Raw genomic sequence first — 24,949 nt, 5'->3', positions numbered from 1 at the left:
AAAAAACAAAAGTTGTCAAAACTAGATGTTTCAGAATTTAAACAAATATACGCTTTGAAACATGCAAGTCATGCCACATTGTTTTAAGTAGCAAGGTTCAGTTTCAACATCTCAGCATTTTCCTGTAATTAGTTTCACCAGATTCACCAGAGAGGTTCTTGAGCAACTCCATGGTGGCAAATGTGCTTTGCTGTTTTCTCTTGAGTTCAGATCACTCAGTAAAGAAATCAGCCATGACTGTGGAAACCAAACCCAGCAACACCAGTGACTCAAACCAGGAGGCAGAGCCTGACCAGCTTTTGGATGATGAAGGAAACAAAAACCCACCAGTCAAAAAGACTTCCTCTCGCACTGGATTGAAGGTTTGGTGCCTTAGGAATATCACCATGAATTACCTTTTTTTGGTTTTTTTTGTTAAGAAATATTGTTCAGATGTGACATTTGTGACATGCCAAATTCCTTCATTCCTATCCCTATCCTTGGAGGAGCTGGATATGCACTACAGGTCCAGGGGACAGTCAGATATTATATTTTCCCCAAAGAAAATAAAAATTCACGATCTACCATATTTATTCACAAGTTACTTGTAGGTGAATCCTCTTCTTGGTCATTAAAAAGAGGCAGCAGCTTCAAGTGGAAAACTTGAAGCAGCCTCAGTTGGGTGCCTACAATGCATTTGTCTGGAGGTTGTTGTCTCATAGGGTCAGAACAAGGTGAGGTGAACCACATTTCATTAAATGTTTTGTCACTGACTTGAGGATTGCATTGTAAACCCCAAACGACCCCAGTGATTTTTGTTGTTGTTTTCATGCTTATCAGCAGGTTGAGATTTCAGCCAAACCCTCTGAGAATACTGCTGGCATCTGGCAAAATGGTGATTCTCAGAAATTTTGCCAGTCAAGCTCAGAAAATATAGAACATACCAGGACAAACCCCAGACTTGGAAGATTTTTCTCTTCCTTCCTGACAAAAAGAGAGTAAATATACCAATTTTCAAGCTTTTGCTTCCTGGATTGGCTTCATTTCTTATAGTAGATAGCATTGCGGTGTCTAAACCTATATTTACTTTATTTATTTACCCAAGTTTCTGTTGTATTAGAACTCTTGCCCAGTGAGCAAGAAATCTATTTGGTTTTTAGACTATGTGGAAATCACTGGATAATTTTTAAACAAACTTAAATATTTTTCCAAATCTATCTCTATTTGCAAAAGCCACCAGTTGTGTTGGTGGAAGCAACAGTCAAACTACAAAAGACTATTAAGCTTTTCCTTGTGAGATATATGGTATACAAGCAACATTTCAGATTATATTGTATGACACAGAGATGAGCTCAACCTGTTACATCAGTATGAGGAATGTGGTACTATTATAAAAGCTTGCTTAAAGCATCAAAATGGTGCCATATGATTGAGTTAGAAGCAGTTATGAATTGGCCTAAAATAAGGGACATGTGACCCAAGCAAGAGGTAATTTGGGTTCAGATTAACTTTGCCACTCCAATTCAAATCACAAATGTGTCATGATGATGATGGCTCTGCACCATTTTAAACATGTTTGATCCCTCTGTGACCAGTTCTCCTGCCTGTCCCTCCCCTTTCTCGTCTGAATCTTTCCCCAGGTGTTTCTGGCTGCTCTGTCCTTCAGCTACTTCAGTAAAGCCCTGTGTGGGACCATAATGAAGAGCTCCATCACTCAGATTGAGAGGAGGTTTGACCTGACCTCCTCTGTTGCAGGGCTCGTCGACGGGAGCTTTGAGATGGGTAATGGATGTTCCCTGACACACAGAGAGCTGCTCAGAGAGAGCACCTGGCACTCATTCTGGTTCTTTACCTTGCAGGCAACCTGCTGGTGATTGCATTTGTAAGCTATTTTGGAGCTAAGCTGCACAGGCCCAAAGTAATAGCTGTGGGATCCTTTGCAATGGCTTTGGGATGCTTTTTGTCAGCCATGCCTCATTTCTTCATGGGATAGTAAGTACTGATTGTGGTTTATTTGGGTGACCTCACGCTGGAGTTGCATTGTGCTTTCTGGTTTTTAAATGAAACTTGTTGTATATTTAGCCTTAGACTTCCAAAGGCCTGTGGAATCTCACTTCCAAGTGCAACAAACCCCACGTGACACACACACACCACTGTTGCGACAAAGAATGTTGATTTAAAAAATACAGCTGTTCTTAAGTGGAAGTTTAACTCCTCAAAAAAATGACAACATCCCAGTGCTTTAGTTTCCACTCAGGCTTGTTCAGAAAGGAGCCAAAGAATGCAATGGTGCTGGAGCCTGCAAATGGATGAGTGCTGGTAGAACTCATAACAGAATTTTTCTGTTCCAAATGCAGATGCCTTGTTAAACTGATTTTCTGTGTCTTGTTTATTTTTATTCACCTTCTCCAGGCTCAGGGAATTACTGCATTGTGCTTATGTGTGATAATGTTTCTAGCCATAGCTTGAGCACAGGGATGACCAATAGAGTAAGACATATTTCTGTTGATTCCTTAAATATATTAGAATAATTTTAGGTATACTACTGCAAAAAGAAAACTGAGGAATGCTTTCTTTCATGTTAGTGGATCTCACACTAGAACCAGATGTATTATCAGTTTTTCACTCTTTAAGACAGACCATGGATCATCCTCACCTACACTGGGCAACTCAAGAACCTGAGCCTGAGCATTTGTAAGGGAACTGCTCAGCACTGATGAGTGCTCTTTGTTCCAACCTGAAAAATAAGCCTGCCTGGTCTGACAGAGCCAGGGCAGTTCCTTGAAGCAGAATGTGTGCTTTGCCATGTTATTCTGCTAAAGCTAATTGTACTTTGCCCCTCAGCAGCACTCGTTTCTGGGAGAGGGATCATGTTGGAGCAGCTGAACAGACCAAACACATGTCTAAGACGGAAAGGGGTCCTTTGCTCAGACTCAAGACACTCATCTTTTTCTCCTTGGCTGTGGGGTCAACACAGGGAGATCACTTGGACCTGACCCTCAATTTAGATGCCAAAAATTCAATCCTATCTGAAATATTTTCACAATCCCTTTTGAATTTTCCAGCTTAAACCATTATGCCTTCCAGACAGAGAATTCCAAGTTTTATTTGTTCTTAACTTCAGGATTTTTGTTTTCTAGGATGTTCTTTAACAATCTTATTTGCTCCTTTGAACTGATATTTAACCAAAGATACCTTTCTCTTTAAGGAAACAGCAGCCAAGGTGGTTCCAGCCCTACCAAACTGGTGTTTCCCTAGTGAGCACTGCTTCTAAACCTCCTGTTGTGTGTTTGCAGCTACAAGTATGAGACAACATCACACACAGCTGCTTCAGCCAGCCTAAATTCCAGCATAAATCCCTGCTCCTTGCATCAGGATGTGAATGACACTGTCCATGAACTCTCACGAGCAGGTATGGAACTGGAAATGATACAGGAGCTTGTTTTGTCCTTGGTTGCAAGGACTCAGTTACCTGGACCTGGAGTTGGGGACAGGACAAGAAACTGTATGGAGATTAACAGAAGTAAATGATGATTGCTCTAATCCTCCTTAAAATATGGAATACAACTGTTTCATGTGTTGTTTGTATGGGACACAGGTAGAGAAGAGCCAAGCTCTGCACCAAAAACCATCTGAAACTTCTCACATTAAAGACACATGATATATTCCAAGTAATATATTTATGAAAATAGCAGTAAGTTATTTTTTTAATGAGCTTTTTTTCTGATGGGTGATACTTACCTGTGCTTTTAGAAATCAAATGCAATGGAGGTGGAAGAACGTGTTATTAAAAGATCATAAAAATTTATAATGGGATTGACAGCGTTTCATTTATCTTCTATAAGGAAATGTTCTTAATACCTTGATTTCTAATCTATAATCATTTAATGTGCTATATTTCCTGTGGTTTTTCCCCAGTTTCCCATTCAAATATTTTATTACAAAATAATATGGGGGGTTTTTTTGTTTTTGTTTTTGGGGTTTTTTTATTTTATATATAATATTATATCCTCTGCAGGCTGTGAGAAGGAGCCAACATCATATATGTGGATCTATATTTTACTGGGGAACATGTTACGTGGGATTGGTGAGACACCAATAACACCCCTGGGCATCTCTTACCTCGATGATTTTGCTAAAGAAGAGAATGTTCCTCTGTATGTAGGTAATCTCAACATGAATAAACTGAGACATTCCCAGTGTGGGAGGTGGAGCACCCTCTGCAGAAGACAGCATTCAGCCATCAGAGGGTACTAGCACGTGCATCATTGTATTTTCAGGCTTTTTGCACACCATAGCCATGATGGGCCCCATGTTTGGCTTCCTGCTGGGATCTCTGTGTGCAAAGCTGTACGTGGATATTGGATTTGTGGATCCAGGTAAGCAAAAGAGAGGAAAAGTGAAAGTGAGCTGATGCTTGTTCACAAGAATTGCCTATAAATGGTTTCATATGTATGCATTATATTAATTATATTATATATGTTATGTTTGAATTATATTTATTTGGTTTTAGTGTAGAATTGATTGATTTTTTTATTTTAATTGAATTATAAATATTATTAGATATATAACATACATAATATATATTATGTATACTATAATTATAATTATATGTATTATTATAATATATAATATTATATTATGTATAATATATATTATATTATTCTGTATATAATACATATCATATATTATATATAATGTATACCATAACATATATAGTATATATACCATATATGTTGTATATATACTATATATGTTATATATATAATATATAACATATATAGTATATATACAACATATATAGTATATATATGTTGTATATAATTGTATATATAAATGTATATAGTATATAATATATAATTATATACATTATATATAATGTATATAATATTATATATTATTATGGTTTATTATAAGTAAATTATTTCAATTAGAATAATAAATTATTATTGAAATAAATTATTAATTTTTATTTATTGAATTACTGAAAGCTTTTAGAGTAAAAGCAGAGTTAGACTGGGAGAATATTTTAGAACTGTGCTTTAATATTAAAGGGTTGTAATACACACTTAAGCCTAAGAATTAGTACCAAGAACTCTCACAGAACCAAGATTTTTTCTAAACTGGAATTTTAACAAAAAAAATTCTGCTAGTACAGCAGGTTTACACTTTGGGGGAATGACCCACCCTTTCCACTGAGTATTTTACATTACATTACATTTCACATAATTTTGCAGCACAAAATACATATTTTCTCAGCCCTTGCTTATTCAGATGAAATGAAAACACATGTATGTGCTCACATCTGCACAATGCCAGAGGGGACACAATCCCTGTAAGTGGTGGCTGTTCCTTGTTTTTCTAGCAGGACAGAGAAGTTTTCAGATCTTCAGAATTCTGTAGCTAGATAGGTGAACTATTTTGTCTTTGCCCTTTGTTAAGCCAATGTTTGATTTTATTTAGGAGTAAAGACACTGAGCCAATTCTGGTCATGCAGTGAAAAGTCTTAAAATCTTGCTTACCCACCAAACATGCCAGAATTAAAAACCATAAAGATAGAACTAGCTACTCTCATCTCCCTTGCAGTACATTTAAAGCCATAGGTAATTTCACTGACAGAGAATTGGACATTCACTACAGAGAATGTCCAATTGCTTAATAGCAATCTACACAATTTAGGAAAGCAGAGCAAGGTCTCAGGAGCCAAAAAGCACACCACGCTTGAAGCCTGTGTGGTTTCCCATGTGCTGGGGAAGGACCTTGGTGTTGCTGTGTCTGCCACAAAACATCAGTCAGTGGAAGGTGTAGAATGGCAGATAAAATAACACTGGACAAACAGGAATGGCTTCAAACCAAAAGAGAGTAAGGTTGGATTAGACGTTAGGAAGAAGTTCTTCCGTGCAAGGATGGTAAGGCATGGGAACCAGTTGTCCAGAGAAGCTGTGGGTGCCCCATCCCTGGAAGTGTCCAAGGCCAGGCTGGAGGGTCTCAGACCATCCTGGTCACCCCTGAGGTGTCCCTGCCCACAGGACACCTTCCAATCCGAAGCAATCCATGATTCTATAACACAATCCAGGGTATGATTCCTGATGCCTTCACTGCATGGATGGCCCCTCACTAGATGTTTATTGCTGGAAGTCAGGCACTATAAAATGTAGCAGAAAAAGGCTGGGAAGGTTCAGCTTCTCCACTGGGGTGACTTGTGCCTGTTTCCCTCATTTCCAGGGAGCATCACCATCACCCCACAGGATTCCCGCTGGGTGGGTGCATGGTGGCTTGGCTTTTTGATAGGTGGAGCAGCCAGTTTCCTATCTGCTATTCCATTTTGCTTCCTGCCAAAGAGCCTGAAAAAGCCAGAGGGAGCCAAGAAGGACAAAGCTTCACATGGGCTCTTGGAAAACATGGGTGCCATGGGGAATAAACTTTCTCCTGAAAAAACCAAGCCAAGGAAGTGGTCAGTGATGCTGAAAGGCAAGTGTTTCTCATGTCGTATAAATGTGAAAAGCAATAGGCACAGCACACATAGGAAATGTAACAGTTCTGCAAAATATTTTGCCTCCCTGCACTTCCATCTAAACCAGGCAGCTATCCCCAGGAAAGAAAGGTCCACCAAAAATTATTAGAAGTATTCAGGACTCTGAGGTTCTGCATGCATCACCTGAAATAAATCATCACCTGAGTGGCACCTACCTCTAACATTTTGCACTGGAAGAAATTTGAACAGTGGAAAAGTGTTCCTGTATCTGAATCTAAAGGAAATATTCAAAGGCTCCCTTTGCCACATGGAAAGACAAATTATTTATTTGAGAGAGTTCATGGAGACTCTGAAGTACATTGGTGCCTGATGAAAATACTTTGGTCTTGAATAGTTCTGGTTGTGCAGTCCTTAGGCCAAAAAAAGTGATGGAAAGGTGATGGAAAGAAGTGGCTTTGCTTCATTTGTCAAATTTTTTGTTCAGATCCCAGTGGAAGACACTGAGACAACCCCACTGAGGCAGCTCTCACTTAGCCTTGAACCTGTGATAATATTCATGCAAGCTGAACAAAGTCTGGGCTATGTGGAGCCCCTTAGTCTTCATGTGCATATCTCAACAGAGCAGCCAGACCTTAACCCATACTTCTGTCTCCTTTTAGGATTCTCTTCCTGTATCTCAACCTTTGGTGTTTTTCAAGAACCTGATTTTGCTTTCAGGTACCCTCATGCAAATGAAGATCAGTACAGCTTGCCCTTGGACAGCTGAGAGCAGGACCTTGCCCTAAGTTTTGCAGGTTACTCACCAGTAATTATGCCATGCATCTTTCAATGCCAATTCATATGTCCCTTTCTTTCAGATTTCTATAACTCCCTGAAAAAGGTATTGGGTAATCGAATGTACTTTACATTTTTGTGTTGCTCACTGTTACAGTTCAGTAGTTTTATTGGTTTCGTGACTTACAAACCAAAGTACATGGAACAGCAGTATGGACAATCTACATCCAAATCCAACTTCCTAATAGGTGAGAAGAGCTGCTTCTGCTGCCAGCAGTCCATGGGGATAGGTTCTGGTGGGCTTTATCTGGGGCTCAATTCCATGCAGAGCAGGTGGATGTAAATGGTGGTCTGACCTGAACCTGAATTATTAAAAATACGGGGTTTGTGCCTATGGGACCATAAGAAATTTTAAGGTTGTATTAAATTACATTGCATTTATATTATATTTATAGGAAGGGCACCCCAAATATGCAATGAGTGGGGAGTGGAAGTTTTAGTTGCTGCAGCATCTGGCAAGTTGCTTGCAATGGGAGTGGATTTGGAGGGTTAGGCACTTCACAAACAGCAACCCCCAGGGGTTGGAGTGAACACAAACCGACCATAAAGCTGACAGGAACAAAAAACTAAGGACAGACTTTGGCTCTTAGGACTATAATGATCCTTGAATTCTAACATTCCCCTTCTATAATCTCTTTCAGGAATTACAACCTTACCTCCTGTAGGTCTTGGGATTTTCCTAGGAGGGCTTATAATGAAAAAGTATAAAATGGGCATCATTGCAGCGACCAAGTTTTCATTTATCATGTCATTTTTGTCCTATGCCATGAGCTTGTTACACTTTTTTGTTGGCTGTGATAACTACATGGTGGCAGGAATGACAGTGTCCTATGAAGGGTGAGTATAAAACAGAAAAAAAGATTGTTTTTTTCTCCATAGTTCTCAAAAAAATGTACTGTGGCATCAAGGCTAAAGGAGAAACATGCTTTTGCAATGCTTGAGAGAAAGTGAGCACTGCCACATGTCACTGGGGTAGTTTTGTTGGTCAGCCTGACAAAACCCAAGGCTGGTTAAAGATTAATTAGGAATTGCTTCATTAGCAATGCAGGTTGTTTTGCTGGGGGAGGGTGGGAATATTGCTGTGCAAGGTTTTCACTAGGAATGTAAATGGTGGACCAGGGAATATGCTAAGGGAGCACTGGGATGAAAAAATGGCAAGCACATCAGTTTCATTTTCCTAGGAAGGAGAAGATGAGTGAAGACATATCTTTTTGTTCAATACACAGGGGATGTCTGAAAGCAAAAGATAATACTGCATTCTTCATATCCTTGATGAAAAGTTAGGCTAGGCTTTAACAGAGGAGTATTTTTTAACTACAGATAGCAGGAGATTTGGTTTCTGCCACTCGTGCATTTTTACCAACTGATATATTGATAAGACTGTGATAACTCCTGCCAGCTCTAAATTCAGTTAGGGGTGAGCCCAAATGACCTCTCCCTCCTTTCTCTTTTCTGTCTACATCTGTGAAATCAGTAGCAAGGCTTAATTTGTTTTAAATTTCACTGTAATCTATCAATGGCTTTAATATCAGTGCAAGTAGGATGGAATCTCAAACAGACCAATAGAGATGTGGAAACTCAGTTGTAAAACATGTTCTGGGCGTGTGAGGTGGGGTTCAGAGCAGCAACACTGTCACACAGAAGGGACTTCACTGACTCCAACACTGAATTAAAAATGCCTTACACTTGTCTGAATTTAATTTCCAAGCAACCCCATTCCGTACCACAACAATTCCCTATTTTCGGAATGCAACTCTCACTGCAAGTGTGCCTCCAACGTGTGGGATCCTGTGTGTGGAGCCAATGGCATCACCTACGTCTCTGCATGTCTGGCTGGCTGTGGCACTTCTGTGGGACATGGAAAGAACACAGTAAGAGACTCTGCTTTGGTTCCCTACCAGCCTATTTGCCATGTACCATCAGGGATTTGGTAGGATAAAGCATTTCAGGAAAGCCAATGTTACTGGGGACTGGTCAGTAAGGGATTTTTGATTTCTGGCTACTTACAGCACAGAAAAGAGAGATTTCTCTGAGTTATTGCACAATAGGCAAAAGGCCCTAGGTCCCTGTTCTAGATATTAACTTTCGTCTTCTGTAGGTTGAGCACAAAAGGGGGAAACACACAAATCAAATTGGTTTCATGTTGCCTGAAGGTTTTCCACAGGCTTTGCCTTTCACAAATGTCATTTTGGCTGCTCTGAGGCTTTACCTGACAATTGACATACACTAAGATAGAGTAGTATCTTCCCTGCTAGTTATCATTAATGTTTAAATATGAAAAATGGATTAAGGCAAGGCAGCTTGTTTCCTCCATGTGAGGGATGTCAGAAACTGCTTGTTTCTCTGGGTGACTGATTTTTGCTTGGCATGGAGATAATGCCCAGAGTTCCAGAGACAAATCTCCAGTCCATGGATGTAAACCTTCATTGGGCTGTGCCTTTTGCATGTTTCCTGATCACTCCAGAATATAAATGGTCTGGAGCCATCTCTTTACTCTGTTTTCTCTCCTCCAGAATCTCCATTTCATGAGCAGTGTCCTACCAAACCTGTTTTGTGTCTTCCAGGTCTTCCATAACTGCAGATGTCTTGAAATCAGCAGTTCATGGACAGGAAACAATTCTGCCACCTTGGGGCAATGTCCAAAAAGTGATGATTGCTCGAGGAATTTCATTTATTACACAGTAATACAAGTCATAGGTGGATTTTTCTATGCCCTGGGAGCCACTCCTTCATACATGCTGACGTTTAGGTGAGTACAGCTGGCTGCTGTCCAAAGGCTCTCTAGGGAGGGTTTCAAAGTCATGTTTGGTTTCTTATCTTAGAAAAGAAAGGAGTTTCTTGCTGATCAGGAGCTGTAGTGGTAGGACAAGGAGTAATGGGTTCAGACTGAAGAGAGAAAGTTTAGGTTAGAGGAAATTCCTCCCTGTGAGGGCGCTGAGGCCCTGGCCCAGAGAAGCTGTGGCTGCCCCTGGATTCCTGGAAATGTCCAAGGCCAGGCTGGATGGGGCTTGGAGCAACCTGGGACAGAGAAAGGTGTCCCTGCCCATGGTTTTGGAACAAGACAATTCTTTAACATCCCTTCCAAACCAAACCATTTTGTGATTCTCTGGTTCTGTAATCAGGTTTTCCAGAACATGTCCTCTTTTCTGCTTGGATTTTGAAAGTGCCATGCAGTTGCCAGGATTTCTGGATGTGCAAGGAGATGGCAGAGGCTGGAGATAGAATGAATTCAAGACCAGTGCCCATTTCTGATGCCTGCAGTACAATTCCCCAGAAAACAGATGAGCCAAGAGGCTTTGTGAGGTCCAAGATGTGTCCTTGCACAGAGGAATTCTGTTCAAGCACAGAAAGATGCTGCACTGACCCTTCTACCTGCAACTCTTTTGTCTTAAGGCAGTAGGATATTTCCCATGAAATATTCCATCAAGTAGGGAAATGTATGCCCAAGAGGGAAGTTGGAGAGCTCATTTCCAAAAGGTCAGGACGCATCTGGTTATGGCTTTAAAACTTCAATTCCTCAGTTATGCATAGGGAATGGAATTACCAGGAGCTATTTGATGAAAATCAGTAGATTAATTCACCTTTTTCATACCACTGAACACACCTCAGCAGATGAAGGAAGCACTCTTCTTCCAACAAGGATATTAAATTCAGGTTATTTAACAGCATTTAATAGGCATGTCTAAGCACTAAATAAGCCATCACTTCTTACTTATCCCTCTTTTTTGCAGATGTGTCCAGCCAGAGCTCAAAGCTCTTGCAGTTGGTCTCTTCACACTGGTTATGAGAATGCTGGGTAAGAGAAACCATTGCAGGGTCCAGCCCCCCTGGTGCTGCTCTGGGAGCCTGTAACCAGCCCTAAGGGAATATAAATCTGATTTCTAAGAGGATGTCCTCTCCTGTGAAGCCCTGTCCTATTTTCTGCTGTCTCCTTGCAGCTGGGATCCCAGCACCAGTTTATTTTGGTGCAGCCATTGACAGGACCTGCCTGAAGTGGGGCAGCACCAGCTGTGGGAAGAGAGGGGCTTGCAGGCTCTACGACTCCAATGCAAACAGGTAAAGAAAATTAGGCCAAAAAACACCTCCCTGTGGAAATGTGGTGGTGTTTGTGGGTCCCCAGGACTGAGGACAATCTGATTGTCTGATGACAATCTGATTGAAATTAAACTACTGATAAATTTGTGACAATATGAGGTATTCTGAATCCAAGCTTAAACTCTCACATGCACATGAGAAAGCAAAATAATAGCTGAAGAATTTTGGAGGGAACGAAGTGGAAATTTATTTACTGAAAATTAAATCCTGACTAACATTGTTTATTTGCCTTATGTGGTGAAATGCTGCTTATGTGCTAAGAGAGCACATAGAGAGCACTAGAAAGAGAGGGAGGATAAAACAGATGCATGTACAGCAATGGACACAAAAGGAGGCACAGGAGAGATGAGAATCTTGACTCCATGTTTCAGAAGGCTGATATATTATATTATATTATATTATATTATATTATATTATATTATATTATATTATATTATATTATATTATATTATATTATATTATATTATATTATATTATATTATATTATATTATATTATATTATATTATATTATATTATATTATGGAAATACTAAAACTACGCTAAAGAATAGAAGAATGGAGACATTAGAAGGCTAGAAAAGAATGAAAATAAAAAACCTGTGACAGACTCAGAGCCTCCACAGAGTGGACCACGGTTGGTCAACAAGTGAAAACAATCCACCTGTGACCAGTCAAAGATGGTAAACCATCTCCAGACCACATTCCACAAGATAATTATTGTTTACATTTCTTTTCTGAGGCTTCTCAGGAGAAAAATCCTAGTGAAAGGATTTCGATAAAATATGTCAGTGAAATGGAAAGGCATGCTCTGTTCTCTTACACTGAAGGGTGTGATCCAAAATCATGGTCAGATATTAACTCTGGGCTCAGCTTAAAGTCGGTCCAGAATTTCTGAAACTGAAAAATCTTGAGATCAAATGTTAAGCTCCCAATTTTTAGTCAGTTTTAATGTTGTAAAAAAGAAATTTAATATCCATGACAGGGATTTCTGGAATGAATTGTGTATTTTTAATATACTTATATTAAAATTATTTATTATTTTATTTTTAAAATTTATTTATTATTTATTTATTTTATTTATACTTATGTAACATTTTTATTGAAATTTTTAATATACTTATATTAAAAATACACAATATTATACTTATACTAAAATATATATTATATACTTTTATATATAGTACTTTATTATATACTTTATATATATACTTTTATTATAGTATTATATTTTTAGTATACTTATATTAAAAATACCTCAGACCTTAGGGCTTTAAAGAGGAAAGTTACCCAAATTTACCTTATTTGCAGGTAGTTTCTTCACACTGGCAATAAAGTTAACTCTGTGCATTGGCCACTTTTGAGGAAAAGTCCATGGAGAATATTGTACTGAGTAGCTGGAGGTGTTGAGGAAACTCAAACACTATCAGTCTCCTGGAGGAATGCTCCATAGATTTTTCTCAATTTCACTCAAATCTTGGCTACTTCTGACGTGTTTTTTATTTTTAATTCCAATAGACCACTGTGGTGGTGACCATAATATATTTCTAGCCCTAAAGAGTCTAAAGGCTTAAAGTGATCCAAAAATCTTGGGAAAAAAAAAAAGGCAAGATGATGGAAGTTTCACTTTGAAATTATCTTCATAAGCAAAAAGAATATTACCAGTTCTTTAAGAGAAGTTTTTGCAAGGAAAAATGTCCAGTTTTTGGTATCATTCACAAACAATGTGTTTTAATGTCTTCCCCTAAGTTGGTTTTTTTTTGGTTTTTTTTTTGGGGTTTGTTTTTTTTTTTTTTTTTGGTATATATGAGAGCCTTAAAAGCCATTAAAGTGATTTTCTTTAGTGTTTTTGAAAAATTCAACACCTGGCCTAATTTTCTGTGCTCTGTCCCAGAGGTATGTCTACCTTGGTTTAGGAGCACTTTTAAGAGGTCCTTCCTTTTTGGTTGCAATAATTTTTTATACATTGATAAAGAAACACTTTCAAAATAAGAACTCCAGGCCTGTAGAGAATGGACAAGAAGATGCTGCTGTGAATAAAGAAGACAACTGCAAGATCAAAGAACGTTTGCCAGGTTCTTCTGATGCAGAGAATGAATCCTCTATTTAGAAAGAAATTTAGACATGTGAATCAGGTCAGCTTCTTTTAGAAACACCATTCAAAACGCTGTGAGTAACTAAAAAATAAATATGTACAGAGAGCATAACTAATAAATAATAAATATGTACAGAAAGCATAACTAATATAAAAACTGCAAACAACAGCAATAAACACTAACAAACAAGAATGAAAGTGCCTGATGTGTACCTGATTAACAGTAATAACAGAATGAGTTACACAACTGAAAAATTAAAACCTCCTTGGCAGTTCTGACAGAGCCAGTCTGGGGTTTTTTTGTGGGATCAAAGAGCTGCCAAAACATCCACGTGCCAAAGGCTCACAAAAAGTGATCCTGACCCCTCCAGGGGATTAACACAGCAGAGACAAGCTCAAGGCTGGGACAGGCTTTCTGACTCCATCAAATTCAACCAAAATTCACGATAAGCCAAAGCATTTAAGCCAAACACCTCACCTAATTGCATCATTGCACCTGGTTTTTATCTCAAAATGGGCAAAAGCAGTATTTTTCCAAGAAGCATTTTGTCTTACCTCAGCTGAAAATGTTACACCTGCTTAAAAATACACCCACGTTTTCATAAAGACAATTATGGGCTTTTTTAAAGTCCTCGAGTCATGGAATTTTATTCAAAAATACTTTTTTTTTTTTTTTTTTTTTTTTTTTTTTTTAAAGAGATTCTGAAGCACAGGAAATACTCGTGGCTGGGTTGCGATGCCCTCAGTGTCCGGCAGAGGACACCCAAACGCCAGCGTTACTCCCCATTGCCATGACAATTATCGATCTTTTATTATCAGCTTTGGTTTTCCCGGGAAAAATTCATCAGCAGCCAGAAAAAACACTCATCCCTGTTCCCACACACCTTAACATTCCCTCAGCTCGTACACCTCGGCTCGTATACTCAAAGCTGCCTCTGTGTATTTGTTGGTTTGCCTTCACTGTGTTCGCCTCACTTGGAGCTTGACAACTTGTTATGACTTTAAATAAAAAGAAGAGCACTTGAGAACCATTTCACAACAGGAAGGTTGACACTTTAAAATAGATGCTCAAGGCTCAGTGGGAGATGTTTAATAGACATATTAGATATAAAAATATATATATATATGTGTTGAGCAAAATGCTGAATTGTTCTGAAATGTGTTGTCTGTCACGACAGTCACTTAGCAGTGATGTAGCAGCTGAAGGGAGAAAAATGGGACTTTTTTTCCAAATAAAGTGATATTTACTGAAGGTAGAGATTCTCCATCCATCAAAACTAGAGAAGTTCTTTATACTTCTTTAGCCTGGGGAAAATGAGGCTCAGGGAACCCGGTGGCTCTCTACCACTCCCTGCCAGGATCCAGGGGGGGTCAGGCTCTTCTCCTGGGTTATCAGCAAGAGGAGAGGGGAAAAGGCCTCAAGCTGGGCTAGGAGAGGCTCAGCTTGGCCATCAGGAATATTTTCTTGACAGAAATGCTTGGAATAGAGTGCCCAGAGAAGTGGTGGAGTCACCACTCCAGAAGAAACACACCAAAGGTGACATGATGCGAACTGCAAAATAAATTTACATTGTTCAGTGCATGCACAATGGGCAGGAGAAAAACATAGGAAAAGAAGAAAAGTCTTTTCCCATCTTGCTACTTTCTGTGCCTAAAGCAGGTGAGGGAATTATTTTTGTCTTTTTTATTAGTGCTCAGGAAAATAACTGTGCGGAATCTTTCCCCCTTTTTAAGAAGTACCTGATGTCCAAAATCAATACAGAAATACTTTTTAGCAAAGCATGCTTTGCTTAAGATGTTTCCACTTTTTTTTTTTTTGAGTATCTCCTCTTCAAGACAAAGCTGGAACACCTTAAAAAAAAAAGAAGTGTTTTTCCAAGTCTGTGTGCAAAGCTTTATGTCTGAACCAATGCAAGACATGAGAAAGGCTCATTCTGTTTTTATGTGGTGCACACCATCCCATGGATGCTGCTACAGGTTTATTCTGTAGTAGAGTCTACAGGCAATAAAATGCATCACAGACATATGACACAAAGACAAAAAAATCTTTCAGTTTTATTTTGGTGACAACGGCCTCTACTGATGCAAATCCAGCAGGTGTGAATAATTTCACATTGTTCAAACTGGGAGGTGTCATCTAAAGCAGTGTTAAATGTTATCACTATTCTTTTTTTGAATTTCAGAATTTATCAAATCAATTTTTGGCAAAATGCCCATCTGAAAAGCATTATATCTATATCTATATCTATATCTATATCTATATCTATATCTATATCTATATCTATATCTATATTATCTATCTTTATCTCTATAAATCCATATATCTATGTCTATATATCTAGATATCTAGATATATAGATATAGATGGATAGATAGATATAGATATAGATTAGATATCTAGATATATATTAGATATAGATAGATTAGATATAGATATAGGTATAGATTTAGATATAGATAGAGATTATATAGATGATATAGATATCTCCAGTGCAGCAGAACAACAGAACTGACTTTAGTTTCAAACAAACATATGCATTTTCCTTTCTAATAAAACTCTTGGGATTTGAGAGAAAACATAAATTTAATGCGTCAGTGTGAAATATGAAAATATAAGGGGAAGCCTGGAGTTCTGTGCAGGCCCACCCTGAGTGGGATTAGGGTCACAGACTGACCAGAGATGGATTCTGTGTTCAACTCCCTTCAAGGATAAATGTCCTACATGCAGTCAGATCTCTCGAGTCTTTCAAAATGTCAAATTGTTTGCTGCATTCACCTGAAATCCTGGCAGTTATCAATTATTTTTAAAAGGTACCTGCAGTAAGAGCACTGGTTTGTTTTCTTGGTGTTCCTTCTTGTGTATGCTTTCTGGAATTCCTTAGTTACACTAAGTAGCTGCAAGTATTTACTTGGAAAAGCTCCTTAGTTTCCAATTATTCATACTATTCTTTTTTTTTCCCCTTCTTGAAAACAGATTTTTGAAGGAGAATTCAATAGCTGACTCACTTCTGAATCATCATTAATTTCAGCCCACCAGTCTTTTTTTAATCCTCATTTTAATACACAGGATTTAAAGTTGTTTGTTGTTTTCCTTGGCTTCAGGAATGCATTGAGTTGGTTAAAAAGAAGCATTATGGAGAGCAAGAAATGCTTTTGCCATCCAGGTCTCACAAATGCCCTCATTCCTGCCCTGTTTGACAAATCCTCCAGCGATATAGGAATTCAACAGCTACTTCTTAAGGTCACCCGAGAATTAGTAGGGCTGGAAAACCTCGTTTTGGGTCAGTTTTTTACCTCTATATTAATGACACTGATGGGATGCACTTAGCGATCAATTTGAACTTGCAAAAAATGTCAATACTGGCATGGAAAGAAACAGCAGGCAATTTATTGAACAAATACACTCCTGTTGATCCTTAAAATGTTCGGGAGGACGGAACATTTCAACAAATGTGGAACTGCAGAAAACTGATGTGGCAGCACGTACGTAAGGAGGTATGGATGGGCCAAAAATCAAAATAAAAATGTGTCACCTAAATTATTCTAAAAAGAGATGAAATGGTGAAAACAGTTATCAAAACAGTGCAGAGAGCACACGTGGGCAGTCTCTGCAAGACATCAGCTCTCAGGTGTTATTTTGAAAGCCAAATTAAGAGAGCAAGGAAAAAGGACTAGAAATACAAGAAACAGAACTGATTACAGCAACGAGACGAAATTAGCCCAAAGTTTGGTATTAACAATGAAAATCTGCAAATAATCCAGGCCAGCTGATTCAAAAAAAGAGAACCTCTGGGTAGGGACTGCAGGGTTGTTTGTGTTGCTGCTGGAGTGAGCTCCTGCACACTGCAGCTTGAAGGGAAAACCCTGGGAAGGAATTACTGCTCTGCTTGTGATCATTTCTTTCTAAATTGCTGCCACTTACCCTCTGCAGTGATCAGCATCAACTATTTGTGTTCCTTTCTGCTCCTCAGTTTTTATCTCAGAGGATGTCTTCTAGGATATATAAAAAAAAACCAAACCATAGAAGTGGAAATCATGGTATTTCCACCAAACTTTCCATTTGTATCTTTAGGTCTGAGGTCTCCATCAACAGTATGGAGTCAGAGAAGAGAGAAAAACTGAGCTGGAAATAGCAATTATATATTACATAAACTTTTATATAGTACCTAAACAATTATATCCATGTATAAAAATTATAAAATATATAACAATTAGAACAATATATAAATATAAACATAGTTATATAATTTATAATATATAATATTTTAACAAAGTATTTATACATATAATATTTTATAATATATTATATTATAATAATATATAAATATATAACAACATAACAACATATAAATGTAAAGCAATTATATATTACATAACCATTTATATTTTACATAAGCAATTATATGTATACATAACAATCATAAAACATATAACAATTATAACAATATATAAACATTATATATAATTTATAACATATAACATTAAAACAAAGTATTTACATAAATGAAAAAATTTATAATATACAATATCATAGGAATATATAAATATATAACAATATTGCAATATATAAAATATATAACAATTATATGTTACATAAACATTTATATTTTATGTAAACAATTATATGTATATATAAAAATTATAAAACATATAAAAATTATAACAATATATAAACATTTTATATATAATTTATATAATATTATAACAAAGTGTTTATATATAATAATTTATAATATATACATATATAACAATATATAAATATATAACAATATATAAAATATAAGACAATTATATATTACAAAAGCATTTATATTTTACATAAACAATTATATATATAAAAATTATAAAACATATAACATATATGTAATATATAATGTTTAATATTATAACAAAGTATTTGTATATAATATTTCTAATATATAATATTATAACACTATATAAATATATAGAATATAACAATAAATAAAATATATAAGAATTCTATATTACATAAGCATTTGAATTATCTGACATGAGCTTCAAAAATCAGGATGTTATGTGATTTATTAATAATTATTGATATTCTATAGATCAATATTAAATATTATATTTAATATAATATAAAATGATATAATTATTATATTAATATTACAATTATTTATTGAAATATTATTATTGTTATAAAATTTTATATATAACTATATATAATATGGTAATCTTAGTCCTATCTATAATATAATAATAGAAAAATATTTTATATTAAATATTATATTAATATTTATTCTGAGTGAGCTTTGCATGTCTGAAAAATTGTACTACACATAGCTCATAAGTATTTTAGAAACATTCTTTTATCTGAAGCTCCCACCCTTTCATTTCTTGACCAAAGAGGAATTTTGCCTGGAGAGATCAGTTCTGGAGCTGAAGTTTGCTTTGATTCCTTTAGCTTCCAATAACAGGAGTTATGAACACGCCTTTGCCTTTCCAGCACAGGGTTTGGTTTTTGTGCCATCACTTCCCAGGATGTGCAGCAGGTGTAGCTGGGCTCAGCAGGGCCAGCTCACCCAGCTCTGAGCACACCTTTGGCTGCAGTGTAAATCTCCTCATATATTCGTTTATAATTTTATGATCCAGCCATTTTTCCAACCAAAAGAAGGGCAGGTCTTGGCAGGCTACAGCAAATATGAGATTGGAATTGTCAGGGATTGGCAAACATTCCTTATCTTCAGGAAGGTTGGACCTGTTTGTGTGCTTGCTCTGAAATTAGTCCCCAAAAACACCCTGAAAATGAAAGTTAAAATGTTTTGGGGGTGTCCTGATTTTTTTTAAGAAATATTTATTCAGTTACCCTGGTACTAGATTTTTTCAGACTTCTGAGTACTAATGATTTTAAATTCAAAATCCTTATCCAAATTACCTAAAATAGGACACCTAAAAATGAAAACCTTCCTCTAAACTCATTATCATATTTTTAAGATGCAGATCCACCCTTATAGTCATTGATGGGAAAATTTTATGTCTCCTAAATTCTTCTCTTCATTTGCAATTTTATTTGTGTGCTCATGTGTTCGACTCTGCAAAGGGGGTACCCTCATGAGCCATTCTCCAAATGAGATACTGACATTATATTTGGCAAAATATTATATATATAAAATGTTATAGATATATGATATATATTATATGTAATATTAAATTTAATATCTTATATATAAATAAAATAATAATATATTATTGTATATTATGAGATAATTATTATATTAATTATATTATAAAAATTATCATATCCATTATTATTAAATTATATATATAATATATATATACTTATATATGTAGCTAAAATATAAAATGTATTATATATCATATATATTACAATTACTTATAAATCTTCAGGCAATTATAACTTATTCATGATTGTAATTATTAAATTATAATATTGTTATAATTATATCTTATATATAATACATAATATAATGTATATAACTATATTCTAAAATTAATATATAATTTTATAATATTTTTAAATTGTATACTAATATATAATTATTACACTTGTAATATATAAGAAATAATTATATTATAAATAACAAAATCATATATAAGATAAAATAATTATGTCTAATATAATTATATGCATATTTTACATATTATATATTATATATTATATATATTATATAATAATATATTCAAAATAATTTAAATGTCTAATATATGTGATAATACTTATAATAATAATATTATAATAATATTATAATATATAATAATATCATTATAACAATTATATTCATATTATATAAATATTAACTATAGTATCATAATAAAATAGTATATTTAATATATTATATTATTACAATACATAAAATTAAATATATACTATAGTACACATATATAATAAAAGTATAAATAATAAAATATTAATATAGAAAATAGTATTATATTAATATATTATTAATATATACTATTATATACAATGTTACAGATATATTTTCTATAAACTATATATAATATATATTGGTACTATTATACTATATGTAATGAATATATTTATTTCAATTATGTTCTCCTATTATATAATTATTATAATTATTACAATATCTATTATGAATATAAATTATTATTATATGTGTTATATTATTTTGTATATATAATTATTAAATATAGCATATATTATACATTACATATTATTATTAATTGGGTATTTATTATTATAGTAATAACTATGATAAATAAAATATATAATATCTAATATAATCAGATATATTTTAATGTAATAATATTACATATAATATTATATATATGACATATAATACATAAATACTCTATATTATAACATATATTATTATATAGAATATATATAATGTATTATATATATTAAATAGGAATTTATTAGCTGATATCTTAATAAGTAATATTATAAAAATATCATAATCGCGTAATAATTATAGAATAACATTATATTTTGGATAGTTATAGTAATTATATTAATAATATATAAAATCTAATTCTAATATTGTAGTACTTTATTATACTCGTATAATATTGCACTATAAAATACAATAGGTATTATAGCGAATAAAATAGTATAACATATATAATAATGCTATCTATCACATTATATAATAATATATACAATGTTATATCAACATTGTATATGATATGTAATATTTTTATTGTATTATATTATATTATATTATATTATATTATATTATATTATATTATATTATATTATATTATATTATATATAATAATATAGTTATTACAATTATATTACACTATTATGTATTATTGTATGATTATTATAATAATCATTATATATGTTATAAATGAAAAATAATTATTGTATTATTGTGATATTATTACTTTATTGATAATAATTAATATTTAATAATAAGTATAATATACATTATATGTATTATAGAAGTATATATTATATAATAATTTTAATAACAATTAGAATATATAAATGTATATAATACAAATATATATTATATAATATTTATAGATAACATATTATATATCTCTATAATATTATACATGTATCATAATATCTTAATATAATACCTATATTTACTTATATTAATTAGAAATATATAACAGTTATCTATTATATGATGATTATTTTATCATTATATATTTTATATTTATTTAGGTTTATTGTATTTATTATGGTACATATGCTATAAATATTATATATATTATTTTAGATATATAATAAAATATCATATATGTCTAGTTTAATCTTCTACTTGGCCATTATAATCTTGTGATTCATACCTTGTGAAGAATAACATTTTATATAATAATCTATTTATGTGTTATGTTTAGGAGATGATTTGTGACTCATGTACCTGTTGCTTTAAGAAAAATGTTGAAGGAATCAATACAGAAAACCTGGCAGGACCTCTGAACTATTTCAGATCATAATATTGTCATTATTATTATTATTCTAATTACTATAACCTGTTATTAGTAGAGGAATAATATCTCAAGTTTCATTGATCTTGTCAGCTAAGTCTGTGATGATGTGACCCACGTAATACTAATTTTAGAGTTAATAATATGGAACATCAGTGTTGCAGTGATAAGATTATATTAAAATAAATATGCATTTCAGTGAGATAGAGTCATTTATGGTTTTTGCAGATAACAAGAGCACTCATTTATTTGGCAGCAATATTTCCTTCTGAGAAACGTGAAACTCTTCTGATTATTTCCTGCCTGCTGACTTCAGAGAAGGAAATGCTGCATTTTATAGAAACGCCTCATAGTGAGACACAGCTGAGGAGAGGAATTATTAAGGTTTGACATCACTGCCTCAGAATATCTCTGGTTTAAGATGCAGATCTATAATAAGAATTTCAGTAATACTTCCCAGGGTTTTTTTCCTGCAAAATGCAATTTGTTTTTCTGAGCAAATCTCAAGGATTCCAACAGAATATTTTGTAAAGACCTGTATTTCTCCTGTAACAATATCTTATTAAAGGTCAATTACTCTTTATAAAGTTCAATTATAAACATATACAATATATTCAATTCAAATTCAATTATATACATACAATTACTCATTAATTGACCTGTTGCTTTCTGATATTCTCAATCAAGACTTGCTTAGTTTTTCACTAAAAGTGGTAATCACATTACAGCATGTTTAGAACTAACTAAAAAAAAAACCCAGCATTTAGTCCCATTGCAAAAAAATCCTCAGCTTGAACTGTGTTTAGGTACTTCAGAATAAATACATTAATTAAATAGAAATTAACACTGGAAAAAGAGTTATATTTTTCAGATCTTTATTAAGAGTTTCAGCTGGAAAAAACTTTCAGCATATTTCAAACTTGAGGAAGGCAAAATGGCAATATACTCCACAGTGAAAACTGGTAGACTAAATCTAATGTTACCTACGTTAGAAAAACATTTTGAATGCTTTAAATTTAAGTTGACAGCCTGAGGTATTTTCTGTTTATTCTACAACAACTAGTACTTTATTCCCAATTTATTTTAGTGCCAGGATAGACAGGAGTTGTTGATAATAGGGACACAAAATCCATAGGAGGGCTTGGTTTTTGTAGACTACATGATCCTAATGCATATAGAAAACTGTGGGTTTAGGGATGCTGGGTTTTCCGGTTTTTTTTTGGTTTTTTTTTTGGTAAAGAGCTAAAAAACATCACAAAACCAGGTAATCAGAGGTCATTATGTCTGCTCAATTGTATATTTAAAAGCAAAGAAATGCCAGATAACTGAGCTGTCTCCTGTCTTGTGTAGTTATTCTGGCAGAAGGACTTTGAAAATGCCATTAAAGAGCTTTTTGATATCCTCAAGGAAGAGTTGGGTAAACACAAGGCTCATGCCCTTAAATCTCCCACAGTCTGATGAAAACTCACTGCCTTTTTTATTTGTTTATTTTGATTTCACTGGACTTACCATGATTTCTATATAAGGATCTCTAAACTGTAAGTTTGTAGTCTCTATTTGAAAGCACGCCTGCCTTGGAAGAGTTGTAAATTTGCCTCCAAAATGGCTTTCTTGGTTAACAATTTCTCTTATGAACTTGGAAAACAACAGGTTTTTCTTCTTTCCTGGAGGATTTTCCCAGTGATGGGGCTCAGACACAGGATGCCAGTTTTAATCGCAGAGTCAGTAATGTGATTTTGCAATGAAACCAGAGCCCCAGGGCCCCCTCTGCCTCTCAGGCTGGCCTTTGGAGCAGGAGGAATTAAAAGGGAGAGTGTCTACTTCTTCTCTGGTATGAGAAGCAAGGAGATAAAAAACTTTTGCAAAAATCCCACTTGGTTGATCACCTCTTTAATTTTTTCATGTTCTGTACTAGCTGGTTGTTGAAATACAAGCTGTAACCTTGATGAAACTTCTACTTTCTGAATGATGTTAATTCTTATTTGTTTGAAAAACCTCGCTTTACTTTCATCTGGGGTAAATGTCTGGGCATGAATCATCAGACCTGACCAGAATTTCATTTCCAGTCTGACATCAATTATCAAAGCACCTTTGCTAAAACATGGGAAAATCAAGATGCTCCCATCAAAAAACACCCTATAATATAAAAAAAACCAAACCCCAGTGTACAGAAATAAATACCCAAACAACAGAAGTAAAGGGAAATGATGTTAGTATGAGTCACCTGACTGACTCTGTGTCTGGCGTAGATCAGGAGTGTTTCTAGAGCTGCCAGGGCATTTATTTAATGTTAAAATTCTCCTTACAGAAGGAGAATGACACACCATTATTTTCTCCGTGTACAGTTCCTGAGGTTTCTGGAACTTGGATTTTTCTTTAATAATTTCCAGACCTAGATGTACTACTGATATCTTCTGTATTAGAGAAGTTTATTATCAGAATTTATAATCAGTTTATAGTCAGAGCTGTAAATGGAAAAAACATGTGCTGCTCATTGTCTTTAAGCAATAAAATGCAATCAAATCCACCCCCAAAGGCCAGGATGTGAGGAGCTTCCTTTCAGTGAGTATCCAACCCTTTCCCCATCCCATCTGGGGCAGATGGTAGAAGAAAGGTCAGAAAATCATTTAATACAAACAATCTCTTTAGCCCTCTGATCTGCTCCTTTCTCAGCTAAAGTGTGCTAGATTTTCTTTATGTCCATTGTCTCTATTCCATATCCTAAGCAAGTTTAAAATTTGGAAAGAAATTTGGTTTCCTAGATTTAGGTTTCTGTACAGCACTGCAGAAGAAGAAAATAAAGCAAAATTGTCAGCATCACCACAAAATGTGTGTGGTGATGGAGAAAAAATCTACAGTGATCTTCCTAAGTAGGTTTGATCCTATTGCAAAGGTACTTTCTGAGAGCTGTCAACAAAAAAATCACACTAGTAATATTTTTAGAGATTTCTTTCCTCTTTTAATAACTGTTGGGATCGTCCTTTAATAAAGCTTTTATCTGGACAAGGGTGCCTGTGGAAAGCTGTGAATTTTCAAGTATTCAGTGTTTCAAGGTTTACTGAAGGCTCCTTCAACAAGGAAGG

General features: G+C 34.6%; 1 protein-coding gene across 1 annotated transcript; it reads left to right on the top strand.

The window, feature by feature from the left end:
• The first annotated feature begins 233 nt into the window (after nucleotides 1-233).
• Nucleotides 234-13,673, top strand: LOC136556449 (solute carrier organic anion transporter family member 1B3-like). Its single transcript, XM_066549669.1, has 14 exons — nucleotides 234-362; nucleotides 1,620-1,761; nucleotides 1,839-1,971; nucleotides 3,276-3,391; nucleotides 3,998-4,144; nucleotides 4,260-4,358; nucleotides 6,205-6,450; nucleotides 7,312-7,476; nucleotides 7,930-8,125; nucleotides 8,997-9,159; nucleotides 9,853-10,037; nucleotides 11,020-11,084; nucleotides 11,227-11,344; nucleotides 13,277-13,673. The coding sequence occupies exons 1-14, from the start codon at nucleotides 234-236 to the stop codon at nucleotides 13,488-13,490; spliced, it is 2,118 nt and encodes a 705-aa protein (XP_066405766.1). The 3' UTR covers nucleotides 13,491-13,673.
• Nucleotides 13,674-24,949: the final 11,276 nt, after the last annotated feature.

Source organism: Molothrus aeneus, chromosome 5, assembly GCF_037042795.1.
Source record: "Molothrus aeneus isolate 106 chromosome 5, BPBGC_Maene_1.0, whole genome shotgun sequence".
Classification (NCBI taxonomy): domain Eukaryota; kingdom Metazoa; phylum Chordata; class Aves; order Passeriformes; family Icteridae; genus Molothrus; species Molothrus aeneus.
Note: the sequence above shows the minus strand (reverse complement) of the source record. Positions and strands in the feature narration are given on the sequence as shown.